Source organism: Salminus brasiliensis, chromosome 7 (genome assembly GCF_030463535.1).
Source record: "Salminus brasiliensis chromosome 7, fSalBra1.hap2, whole genome shotgun sequence".
NCBI classification, from domain to species: Eukaryota; Metazoa; Chordata; class Actinopteri; order Characiformes; family Bryconidae; genus Salminus; species Salminus brasiliensis.
Window position 1 is genome coordinate 35,255,160 of NC_132884.1, and position 14,158 is coordinate 35,269,317.

Here is a 14,158-nt window from a genome sequence, read left to right on the forward strand (position 1 = left end):
AAGCAAACAGATTTACTGCTGTTTACTAACAGCACACACAAGCATCTGTTTAATAAAGGGTCAGAGAAACCATGTAGTCACTTTTACTCCCGCCATTATCAGTCCCACCGTGTGTGTGTGTGTGTGTGTGTGTGTGTGTGTGTGTGTGTGTGTGTGTGTGAATGTGAATGTCAGGGTAGGGGTCCTGGGCGCTACTGCTGTTTTTTTCCGATGTGTTTTTCAGTTGCTAAACAGATTACGGTCCCATCATTCACACAATGCGAGGCCAATGCAACACTTCCTACAGCGATCAGGCAGACCGGCCGATGGAGGAGGAGGAGGGGGGGGGGTGCTGGGGGGGGGTTAACGGTTTAACTAACCTACAGCAGGACTAGGGGAGCGCACAGACAGACAGACAGACAGACAGACGGAGCTTATAGGCTACATGTAAAACACACCAATACAGAAGCGGCTGCAGCTCCTAAATTCCTTAGGATTTGCTTATTTGTTTGTTTGTTTGTTTATTTGTTTATTTGTTTGTCTTGCGTCACAGATCCAAATTAATCCACAAATTATTTTTTAGCTGCTAATATTTCTTATTACTGCTAATATCACGTGCCTATTAGCTTAACATCACTCACATCTTATTAAATCCGCTCACTTTGATCCGCGCGCGCGCCCTGGCGCGTTCGTGCACTTTCCACACTAAACTCAACACCAGTCAATCAGTGTGTGTGTGTGTGTGTGTGTATGCATGCGTGCGTGCATGCGTGCGAGTGTATGCATGTGTGTGTGAGTGTGTCCGGCCCCTTCATGACATCATCAGCGCTGGAGCGCGCGGCTGTGGCGCGGCCGGAGAGCCCGGAGCGCCGGAGAGAGGAGATGGCGGAGGAGAGAGGAGGGAAGCGGAGGAAGCAGGCGAACCCACGCAGGAACAGAGGTACGGAGCGACCGGGATCAGGGGGCTATCGGGGGAGTCTTACACACTCGTGGGGGGACACGGGCATTGGCAGGAAAGAGGGGCGTCTGAGCTGCACACACTTCCAAACTTCCATACATGTGGAGACTCCGTGGCGCACCGTAGCGCGCAGGAGAGCGAGAGAGGGGGAGAGGGGGAGAGGGGGAGACCGTGCTGAGCGCGGTTCTCTAAGGCACTCGTAAGCTGGTGGTAGTGTGATGTGAGATGGAGCCCGCAGTTGGAGCCCGGAGAGCCCCTTATTAGAAGTGCTCGAGATGTCGTTCACGAGCATCGCTGCGTTTATCCGGAGTTGATCACTTGTTGCAGGCGGTAGATGAAGAGCTCTGGTGAGCGCACGAGCTCAGCGCTTGTAATGTTCTTTTTTTTTTTTATTATCATTTTTCACTTTTTGACATAATGTAAATCTGGCAGCTGTTCTTATAATATTGTGCCAAAATTTCATGATAAACAGACCAATAGAAATGCTCCAAAAATGAACGTGGAGGAATCTTTTTACATTGACTTCCATTGAAAGTTATGATAACATTTTCCCTTCTTCTGTAAAGTTGTAGTTTTGGAAACACGTTTTTTTTTGCTTTATTTAGAGCCTGCTCTGCAAGAAATGCCCATCGTATTTCATTCACGTGCAGTTTAACTGCAGGGACGGCAATAAGAAGTGGATGAGGTCCTGCAGCAGTTTCGTACCGGTTAAATAGGCTATGTAGAGATATAAGATATAAGAGATCCAGTCTACCCAGTCTAAGTCCTTCTATTTTCGTACGTTTTTACATTGCCCGTAAGTTAACTTTAACCTAGAAAATCTAAGACTTAAACATGATGCGTATTCCGAGCTATCAAACGTACATCTGCTTGCTTTACAGTTTAGAAAGAGCTTCAATGAAAGGGTTTAAACACAGGATCATCTCTTCCTATAGGGCTCGAGAACTGTAGACATTTGCAGAATGAGCTGGAGGTTCCTCTTTTAATCTTGCAAATGTTAAACATGGGCATTTACTGTTAAAATACAGAAAGCAGGGCTGTCTTTATTATAGTGTTCTAAGTAGATGGGCTGATAGTTGTCATTTATTTGTTTAGTTGTTAAGAACCTACTTTTTTCACTGGACGCCTCCAAGCGATGATCTCTGATTTGTCCTTTTACTAATCAGCCCAAACCTATTTTGTGGAACCTGGTACTCAGGACCAGACAAACTGCATTTACTGCCTGTGAGGACTTTCCTGGGACAAATCTAACTTGGCGATTCTATAAAGTTTTCCAGCAAACTCGGTAAACACACTCATTAAAAATGGTGCTATACTGCACAAAGCACAGGGGTGCCCAGACCTTTTTCCTGGGGAACCCACACTGCAGTGTTTGTGGTGTGTGGTGAGGGCCAACAAGACGAAACAAGACGAGGTCTCAAATGCTTGTATTTACAGGAAATCTAGACAATGAGAATTTGTCCGTAGCGTACACTTAATTTAAACCTAATTTACTTAATTCATCAATTATACTTGATTTGTACATAGTAAAAATTATCATCGCTCTCACACAAAAAACTTGTATCTACAGTTTTGCAGTTCAACTTTTTGACCTAATCTAAATCTAGCAGTTTTTTTTTTAAATGTGACAAAGTTACATGAGGAACGGACCAATAGAAATGCTCCAAAAATGAACTGAACTAAAAACTAATCTTTTACATTGGCTTCTGTTGAAAGTTAAGAAGCTGCAATTTTGGAGATTCAAGGTTTCTGCATGACAGCAAAGATATGTTTGTTGAGGAGGTCGGGATTGAACAACTCTCCACACTTAAAAAAATAAGAGTGCTACAAAAGGTTCTCTGAAGGGTTAAACCATAAAGAACCATTTTTGTAATCGAGATGTGAATTTTAAATTGATCAAGAACCTTTGCATCAACAGAAAGTTTTCTGGGTCTTTTAAGGGTTCCTTACACATACCCATCACCCATCTCCATGCCAACATGGTTCTGTATGGAACCAAAAATGGTTCTTCTGTGGCATCACTCATAGAACCATTTGTAGGGCCTTTATTTTTAAGTGTGTAGCTAATCACACGTCCACGCGGTCCAACTCTGTCCCACAGGCCGCACTGCAGGCAACCACGCAAATGAGAAGCGTGCCTGAAAAAGAGAGATGTGAGGGTGAAGAGCCTTTCTCTAAAAGGGTTAAAGAATCTCCACACAATGGCAAGATGCTTCTGCCTGGAATATTTACTTTGCATAGATTCTCTAAACCTTCTTCACGCTCACACATCTCGTTTTCTTCAAAGACGTTCTTCAGAGAATCGTGCTGGAACTTTTTTTAAGGAGCTAAAAGTGGTTCCTTTATGGCATCATGCTAAGAGCACTTTTGGGCCACTGTGATTTTAGGAGTGTATCTGCTTTGACTTTATACCGCAGAGGATTATTTCTGTACGGCGCTGTGTTTATATCCTGTTATTAGAATTGAGGGCTGAGACACGGATGACTGAGGATGATCGCTGGCGGCAGCCTCTGCATGCTTCAGGCCAGCGGTTCTTCATGGAATAGCACTTAGTTATACGTTTTGCGGAAACCCTCTCGATTATTGATCGATCGATTGGTTGATTCCACTCGGCAGCTCTTTAGTGAGCCTTCGCCAAGTTACTAAACCATGCAAAGCAGTGCTAGTCCAAGACCGGACCTGAAAACATGTTGATTGTGGCAGTAGCAGTAGGAGAAGCTCGATCACTGGCTTTTAACTGGCTATTGAAGATCACAGTATGGACTTCCAGAGTTCAACTGAATGGAAGTTACCATTAGCTTATTAGGTATGGGCTTACAGCCTAAAAGTGCAAATGTGAACTGTACCAGCTCACGAGTGTGTTCACACGTTTGAGCACACTTTGTCGACAATGATCCAAAATAGCTGCTGCTAAGGTTTCAAACCCTTGCTCTGAAAACTAAAGTATATATATGCATATGTAAGTGTGTGTGTGTGTGCGTGTGTGTAAGTGTCAGTGTGGTGCGAGAGAGGTTCCTCATTAGCATGCACCATGAGGTGTTAGCTTTGTCAAGCTCACACCCCCATGTGAGCTCCTTCGAGCTTCAGGCTAAGGCTACCCATCCACAACACCATCTCTGTAACACACACACACACATTCACATCTGTAGAAAAGCCATGCGGAAGTGGACAGTGAGAGAGGTGTCTCACGCTCTTCACGAGTTGTGTAGTTCCTCTATTAGGTGGTAATGTTCCTGGCTGATGTAGCAGCTATTCAGCTGAGCTGTCAGCCACAAGCTTACAATGGCCGGCACGTTTCTCAGAAGCGTCAACTGGCTTTTCAGACAGCTTACTGTAACCAGTGACTGTAGCAGGAAGCCAGGGCAAGGACCGTGCGCATGGGGATCATTAGGAGTTCCTGGTTGTACTAGCAGCATGGTTATTGTAGGTGAATAGATGGATGGATGGTTAGTTTGTGGACACCACCTTTAATGAATACATTCAGCTACTTTAAGTTGCAGCCGTTGCTGACACACAGACGTGCAAATGCACACATGAAGCTTGTCTGGTCCCTGTAGAGACTATAAGACCTCTACCAACTGGCACCATGCATCATGCCAGGTGTGGGCTAGAGGGTTATAAAGCCCCCCAGCATTGAGCTGTGGAACAGTGCAACTGTGTTCTCTGGATTGATGGATGGTGCTCTTTCCAATATTTTTGGGATGAGTTGGGGATAAGCTAGGGTAGTGATCATCCAACATCTTGACCTCACTATCTTAATGCTCTCGTCACTGAATGCAGTCAAATCGTCACAGCAATGACATTCACATCAAGTAAAAAGCCATCTGTGGACAGTAGAGACAGTTATTCCGACAAAAGCAGGATGAACTGTTTTACAATACATCTGATCTAGGAAGAAACAATTAATGAGCAGGTGTCCCAATACTTTTGTCCACATAATGTATACAGTCTTGAGAAGGCACTGTATTGCCACGTCTACAAACAGAGTGGACAAACTTAGCTGGGGAGCACTGGTTGCTTTGTACAAGTTAGGACACCCCATAAAAAACAGGGCAAGACAGCATCATCTGTCCAAAGCACATGAACATAGTCCTGGTCTTGGTCTAGGTGTTTGTTCTCTGTCAAACTCTGTTCTTTCCCTGATGTTTTTTTTTTCTTTTTGAGAGCAAGGGTTTCCTCATTGCACCTCTCCCATTAAAATTGAACTCTTCCTGATGGTAGATTCATGAACTTTGACATTAACTGTGGGACGAGCTACCTGTAGGTCCTGTGAGCTACCTGTAGGTCCCGAACTTGCTAGGAAGGCCTGATCTAGATTTCTAATAGATCAGAGACCTTTCTAACCCCTACCCAGGCGCATTTACATCTACAACCTTGTGTCTGAATGCCTCAGAGAGCTCTTTGGATCTGGTCATGGTGATCTTCGCCACTCACTTCAGCAATCAAGACCAAACCAGACTAAAGGTCTGAGGTTTAAGTAAGACAGGCTCCTCCAGAATTCTTTTAACCAGGTTCTGATCATCTGCAGCTGATGTTCTGGACCTGATTTTAATTTTACACATTTGCAGTAGTAATAAATGTGGGGGTGTTATTATGTTTTCCTCACAAGAAAATGACATTTCTATTAATTCCATCTGTATAAATGATGTTTAAATGAGGATTTCTTCAGTTGCATGTGATTGGTTATATTACCTCCATCTCTCAGTATTGATCACATGAGGATCAAATATCCAGATGGTTAAAAATCTTAAGGTTTTCATAGGGTGTCCTAATTTGTTCACATGACTGTGTAATGCCTGCAGTTTCAGTTAAACTGTCAATTCAAACAGGACTACTATCACTGAGCTGAGGGAACTACTGCAGATTTGTAGTAAACATTGTGAATCTTGTCATCAATGGAGTAAATTACAGTACCTCCCCTGATAAAACTAAGGCCAGCTCGAACAGAACTTGCCATGCATTTCATCTCATTCACATTCTAAGTAAAAATATTGGCAAACCGTGCATCAGTGATGTACAGTACAGATGTTAAACACGCACACACACACACACACACACCCCTGTCCCACACACATACACGCATCAGCACACCCCTACGAGCCGCTGCGTCCTCTCCTGCGTCTTTCCTACGGCATTGGTTTCTATCCCTCTATCCCGCTCTCCTGTCATCTGGCATATGAGCATGTGTAGGGCAGATGACTGCGCTCTGCGGCGAGAGAAAACACACAGCCAAGCAGTTCAGAGACTCTGGGAGAGTTCCCTGGAATGCTGCTTGCTCACTCACGGGCTTGTTTCATGAGAAGAGTGACAACAACATAGTTCTCCACAACTGACACACCAGCACAAAGAAAGACAGGGACATGCAACGTTAATGCGCAGCAATTTAGCAATTCATAAGGAAACAAATAAAAGCCTCGCTTTTATTGGGTTGGCATATCCCGTGGTGTGCCTCTGACCAAAGTATGTTTGGAGGGTGGATAAAATTAAATAAACTTGACGAACGGAGTTGGAGAGCTCGGAGCATTCCTTTGTGAAGCAGAGCGATTAAAAAATATATTTAATTCTTTCGTTCTGCCTGTCTCATTGATCCAAAATATCATAATCAAGCTGAAGAACCTTCTTTAGTTTAAAACTGTAAAAATAAATAAATAAATAAATAAAGTCAGGCCAACTTAAAATGATCCAGTATCTGATTACACAGATACGCCGCAGTTTCTGAGTTAACTCAACTTAGTTTACTCAGAACTTCTCCAAACTCACATTTTTAACTTCTACGTCTCAGTTTGGTCAACAGTACATATGTACCCTGTTAAAAGTATAAGTTCCTTGAGGAACGTTTGGAGGTTCTACAATTTCACTGTGGAGGAACTTCTTGAGGTACATTGAGGAACCTTCAGGTAAAGGTTTTTAGAAGAAAAAGGTTCATTGAACGTTCCTCAAAGCACCGTATAAGCCTCAAGCCTCATAAGGTCCTCAAGGATCTTATACTTTTAACAGTGTAGGTTAGAACTCCCCCTTTCACATGACATCCCCAGACCAGGAGGCTTAAAAGCTGGGAAATGACACTACATACTAGAGTGGAGCAGCTGTCTAACTGCCTGATTGTCAAGAGACAGGGAGGAGATCATAAAAGCTTTCCATGGTCAGGAGGATAATAGGCGGTTCTAAACTGCAGATGGGAATAAACAGTAGACAGACTGAGGGGGAGGAGCTACAGACTAAACATCTCAAATGATATTGAATCAGTTTCAGCTGCAGCTCATTAGCTCATGTTTTTGAAGTTCAAATTAAAATGTATTGGTGACCAAACTGAGATGCAAAGCTGGGCTGCAATCAGTTCATTTATCAGTTTAAGTTGGCCTGCCTTTTTGTATTTTTTACAGTGAGATTAAACTCAATGACATAACACCAGCTGGATCATATGAAGAAATATCAGCTGATTGAGCAGTCATGGTTTTTAAACATGAATTGCAGTGAATGCTCATTGTTAGCAGCATCGGTGACAGACTGATTGAGAGCGTTTGGCTTGAGAGTTGAGTACTGGAGATAAAATCCCATTGAGTATTACAGAGAGAATGAAGGTGGGTTACTGAAACACATGACATGGATAATGAGGTGCAGGAAGGCTTAACAGGGGCATTCCAGCCTACAGCTTGCCTGCATTGAATATCCTGAGGCATTGATTGTCATGTTATGCAGTATTCTGTAGCACAATCCACCTCATTAGTGTGACAGAATTCACAGTTTTGTATCATTTGCATGTCTTGGTTCATCAGAGCTCTCCTACTACAAAACTCAACATGCATTATGCAGATACATCATATAACCCCAGAGAATCCCTGCAGTGCTCACCCAATTCTGACTGCAAGCCCAGCCACTGATCTATACAACCAAGCTGCCATTAGCATTTCAAACAGCCCACCCCCAAAATCCCACCCTAAAGCAGTTGTCTTTTTTAAACGCTCCTTCCACCTTTAAGTTACATCATCAGGAGGGAGCTTACCTAGTCTTTAAGATGGAAAATTTCAATCTATAGACTAACGTGGCACCACTGTAGGAGGTATGTAAGCATTTTGCTAGATTTATCAATGGTTACATTTTTCATTTCCACCAGAGTGTCACTTTAATTGTTTACATTTTCTCACAGCATCATTGCATATGAATTAATTCACCCTGATAGTTTATTAAACAAGCAGATCACATTTGTGCTTGTAAGCATATTCTCATGGATGTTCTTGTGTTTCATGTATTAAAATGGTATATTATGGTATAAAGCCTTCATAGAATAACTTGCAATTACAATGTAAGTTTAATTACATTTAAATTTAATTAAGTTTAATTACATAATCTGATTTTAATAATATGGCAAAGCACTTGAAAAAACTAAATAATAAGGTTAATTTCAATGGACTGTGAAATGAAATATATCCCTTAGGAAATGTGCAGCAAACGTCTGAAACTGATAGGAAGTTCACATGGCTGTTATCTGTAGTCATTGCGGCCTTTGACCCATCATTTGAGCCCAGGTTACAATTCTGTTGGATGGTTACAGCTCATTTCCTTTCCCGTTGTCTCTCCTCGTTCACCCCTCCACCCCTCCACCACCTCCACCACCACCCTGCTCTGTTGCTTTCAGCCTCTAAATTGCCTCCCTTCTTTTTTTTCAAGTGCCAATTTATTTAAACTCTTTTCCCTTTTTCTACATTCTCCTTCATTGATTTCCAAACCTCTCTTTGTAGGCAGCTGGGGTCCAGCTGTGTGTCTGCTGTAGTGTGTGTGTGTATGCGTGTGTGTGTGTGGTTCTCTGGCACAGTCTTGTCACAGTGGGCAGTGCACGAAAGAGAAGGGGGGAGGTGGCAGAAAGACTGTAAGTGGGAGTCGCTTGTCGTTTTGGATGACAGAGCAGTACTGGGCAAGGAATCAGAGAGATTCTAAAAGGGAGAGAGAGAGCGTACACGAGAGAGAGAGTGAGAGACAGAGAGACGGTGAAGAGTCCAGGCTCCAAGGTTTATTAGCAGGGCTTCCCATACGACAGGGCCGAGGCGTCAGACCCAGCAGGAGGGAGCGATTCAAAGAGACAGAAAGAGATAATAAGCAAATGGAAACACAGAAAAGAGAAGTGTGTGAGAAGGCATTAGGCTGATGGAGGAACTTTGAGACCATTATAAATCTGAATTAACTTTGCAACAATTTCATCTGATAACACTGATAAATGTAGTTTAATGATAAATGTAGTGTTCTAATGTGAGTTTTTATAAACAGTACATATATATACACACACACATTAGAAATATATATATATATATATATATATATATATATATATATATATATATATATATATATTTGAACAGATGCAGTTAAACATAAATAAGATCTTGTGATCTAGTCTGAAGAACAAAGCTCGGTTCCAGGTTTCCTCTGGACACCCCCAGTCCAGCCAGCTCACCTGATTCACCATTTAGATGATGATTATAAATAATACTAGACTTGCAAGAGGAGAACATTGGAGATAACTAGTAAACACAGTGATGGAAAACCACTATATATATATATATATATATATATATATATATATATATATATATATATATATATATATATATATATATATACATTCTTGTTTTATTTTTTTCTTGTAAAGTTGCTATTTTGGAGAAACAACCTGCCAGATTCACAACAATTTCTAGCAATTACAAAAGCATATAGAGGCTTTTATTTCATTTTATTCTAGAACACATTAAACATTTAGAGCTTTACTGTCATGACAAGACATCAAATCTCCAAAATGTTAATGTTACAGGAGCAGGAAAACCCTACCTTTTAAAAAATCTTTAAATTTTAAGTAAACTTACTTAATGTAAGTTAATGTCACAATGTTGTATTAAGCTTGGATCACTTTAATTCAGACTAACTATAATCATCTGCAGCATTATCACAATAAACACACATTATCATGATCATAATTCAGTTATGAAACACCCCATGTCACACTATAATGATCATATAATATATTAACTGGGTTAGCTTCTAATGTTACTAAATCATTCATAAAAAAAAAAAACATAATCTGCATCCAGTTAACATCCAGTGGTTCTTCATGACTGTTTGGTCAGAAAGATAAATATTTTATGACGGGCTTCCCATTCAGCTGTGTTGTGTAGTGTTTGTTTGCGTGAACCCCAGCTTTCTTCACCAGACTGTAAATGTGATCTATGTTTTCATCTTTCTGAGTATGTATGTTAGTTGGTTGGTGATGTTCTGTTTGTGTAGCCTAGTAATTATGTGCAGTCTTTTCTGTACACAGTTTGAACTAAGCACAGATTAAGCAACTAAGGAACGATTGTGCAAAAGGTTAAAAAAAAAAACAGCACAGAATGATCATTTGGATCATTTCACACTTACATAAATTATCACAGTGTTTGATAATATCAGTAATCAGCCCAAAACTTGATTATATCCTTAGTCATTTTGAGGCATTTTAGTTTAGTCAGTTTTACATGACATGATGGTGGAAAAAGAACCAAAGGAGGTTCTGATGGGACAGTAAGTTTATTCACTACAATAATGAAGACAATAAAGAGAATTACAGGATTTCAAAGCTTTTAATTTAATAGTTAATTAGTAATTTATTTATTTGTTTTTTAGAGCTACACAAGAGCATCCGTGCAATTATCTCTGTATTACCCTATTGCCAAGTATTCCAGCCTAAAGGCCCTAGCTGCCTCCTGGAACATTTGCCCCAACTTTCGATGGGGCATCTCTAACTACTGTTTTAGAGCACTGCAGTGTGTGTTTGTGTGTGTGCGTCTGAATAAATGTCAGACTGATGGAGAAACTCTGAGATTGAAATAATTCTAAAGTATCAGACCTTAAGCCCACTGCATCTGATAACACTAATAGACGTAGGTGTACATGTGTTTGGATGTGTGTGTGTGTGTGTTTCCTGGTGTCATGTGAGAATGTGGCTTCTCCTGAGTGGGAGATTTTGCGCTGTGATAGGGCGCTTGCTTCACATGAAATTTGCAATCCGCAAAGTAACACACAACATATTCAGCCATCCTGTGGTCATGGAGGCTTTCATATTGAGGGCTGGAGTCATGTGTATCAATCTCAGTGAACACAGATTCCCCAAGTCTTATAAAATGTACAGTGTACGCTGCCAGCTAAAGCTTCTCAAAATAGTGGGCATTCTTGTGGATTGCACTAAGTAAACACAGTGTACTTTGGGGGGGGGGGGGGGGGGGGTAATTCGAGGAAAGCATCATCACACATAGAAATAATCATGATCAGGTTCTAGGTTGGAAATAATGGTAAGCACTTTATCACCTTGTTGTGACATCAGCACTCATTAGCACTAAAGATCACTTGAAGACCATAAGAACTACAGATATGAAGACCAAACATTTTAACAGTGTTTTTTAACTATAATGTGGGAAAATATCATTGTTATACAATATAATAATTTAATAATATAATAAGAAATAAGCCATACGAGGATGAGCTGTTTGGTAATGTGAAGCAGACAGAATACTACATTATTAAATAATATAATAACACACTGTTAAAAATAAAGCTGCCAAAAAGGCTAGATTTGTGATGCAATAAGAAATTGGTTCTTTTAGTTAATGGTTCTTTTGAGTTCTATGTTTGGAAAAATAAACCTATTGAAAAGTTAAAAGAACCACCTTATGTTGTAAAAAATGGTTTTGACACAAATTATGATGATTTTCATGGGTTGCAAAAAGTTTACATTAAAAACTGACTAGATTTACTATGAGTAAAGTAATATCACATATATAAATCACTGTAAAAGTTCTAGCTTGAAAAAAAAAATTAATGCTCTACCCCCTTGTTGTTTTTAGTGATATGAAAACTAAAAAACAGAGATTCTTTTCTCAGGTAAAGAAATATTCATATTATAAAATTTGTACTTTTGTAAAATTCTCCTTTGAAGAACATTACAATTCAAGTTTAAAACCTTTAAAAGATTCTTAACACACTGTAAAAAATGGTGTCTTAACATAAAATATTAGTGATTAAACTGCAATACAATGTTGAGTACACCTGGAAACATCTAGAAACATCTAAAGAACAAGATCCATGACTTTATTTCAGTGAACTTATTTCTAAGCATTTCAAGAGTGCACACATTTATACTGCAGCACATTTTTACAATAAACCTGTACATTTCTTTTTTCTGAAAAGTGAAAAATGATTGTCCTGAGATCCAAGAAGGGTTCTTCTATGGCATCAGAAAGAACCCTCACTAGCACCTATATTTTTACATTTGCATTTCAATAGCCAATTAAAAGCCAGTGGTAAAGGTTCTCTTACTGTCATAGACAACGTGGTATCAGGTCTGTTTCTGGAGTAGCACTTGCATGGTTTAGTGACTCAGAGACGACTTGTTAAAGAGCTGGCAAGTGAAATCAATCAAGCAATCCATCAATAATCGAGAGGGTTTCAGCAAAAACTACTACTGCACCCAGTGCTGACACAGATGTGCAAATTCACACAAACACAGCTTGTCTAGTCCCTGTACAGAAGTATTGGCAATAGAATAGGACTCTATGATGCTCAATGCTATATTGGCATTGAGCTGTGGAGCAGTGGAACTGTATTCTCTGGAATGATGGTTGGTTCGCCATCCAATACTGTTGGAATGAGGTGGGGTGGTGATCATCCAACGTCCTGACCTTACTAATGCTCTTGTTGCTAAATGCAATCTAATCATCTCAGCAATGCTCCAAATCTAATAGAAAACCTTCTTCCCTGGACAGTAGAGACAGTGACTCTAACAAAAGCAGGACACAATGTGCAGATGTCTCAATATTTTTGTCTATACAGTACAGTATATACTCAGCATTAGTAATTAGTAAGCAATTGGGACACGTCCAATGTAGAGTTAGGAGTCTTGCCCATGGACTCGTATTGGTGTAGTGTAGTGTGCTTGTCCAGCTGGGGATTCAAACCCTAGTCGACCATGGAAAGACTATCCAACTTTAGGATCACTTGGCACATATTTTTGGCAATAATTCTGTCTCAGCCAATCAGATTGCATAAACCCCAGCTAATATCTCTTATAATGGATTTTAGGTTAACTAAGCATTTGCAAATATTTGCCGTAATTAAAAAGTAACCGTACATTCAGATGAGAGTAAAAAGACCGGGCAGTCGTACGATGGCCAGTGTATGTACTAGATCAGGTTCTCTGTCGTCTGACACGCTTGCTGGACTGATAAGTGTGTCCAGGGAGTGTGGAGTGTGTGTCAGAATAGTTGCGCTGAGTGCTGCGTGAAAGGAAGGTGTGACTGCACGTGTCATCACTTCTCGTCTTGTGTTTGTGGAGTGGAAGTGCCCCAGCTGCGCCACTGATGAACCAAATGCTGGACCAGTGCACATTAAACTGAGATATGTTTCAAGTTGAGCCTTTTGTTTACTTGTGAGGGACTTTGAGACTGGTTACGAGCACACACACACACACACACACACACTCCTACAGAGTGGCATTTGTGTGTGATGTGTTTTGATGGACTGGTGCTGACTCCGAGCTGACTGAAGTCTGTTTGTCTATTTGCTGCCTGTGGTAGAGACCTGCCACGCTTAATTTACACTGTTTTTTTACACACACTTGTAAATACAAATACACAGACAACAGATGCAACACACACACACACATATCCAATCACACACACCCATTCGCAGGAATAGGCATGCACCATCATATACAAAGTAACATGCATACATACATACAATACAATATATATGTACTGCATATATACAGTACTGTGCAAAAGTACTGCTTGGTCACCCAAGACCATTATTTAACCCATTTCTCTCAGCAGTAAGAGAGTTTTTACTGTAGAAACTCTAGATACCATTAGAACATATACAGGTAAACATAAATACAGTCAAAAGGAAGAAGAATTTCTCATCTTAAAGAAAGAAAGAAAGATCTTGTAAGCTAGCCTGAAGAACAAAGCTTGGTTTCAGATTTCTCCTGGACGCCCCCAGTCCAGCCAGCTCACCTGATTTACCATCAATAAGCTCTGATTTACCAAACCAGGGGTTGAATGATGACTATGAATAATCCTAGACTCCACAAGGAGAACTTTGGAGAAGTTTTATTGAACACAGTGATGGAAAACCACAACTTTCTGTAGGCATGTTATTAGTGTTTATTCTAATATCCATGTTTTACTGAGCAAATAAACACTT

At 40.5% G+C, this 14,158-nt stretch overlaps 1 protein-coding gene across 1 annotated transcript in view; it reads left to right on the top strand.

Annotated features, from left to right (window-relative positions):
- The first annotated feature begins 861 nt into the window (after nt 1-861).
- Nucleotides 862-14,158, top strand: part of LOC140560349 (zinc finger E-box-binding homeobox 2-like) — a 44,069-nt gene continuing 30,772 nt past the window's right edge. The window contains exon 1 of the mRNA XM_072684752.1: nt 862-919. Within this exon, the coding sequence (XP_072540853.1) occupies nt 862-919 (58 nt within the window). The remainder of the gene's footprint in view (nt 920-14,158) is intronic.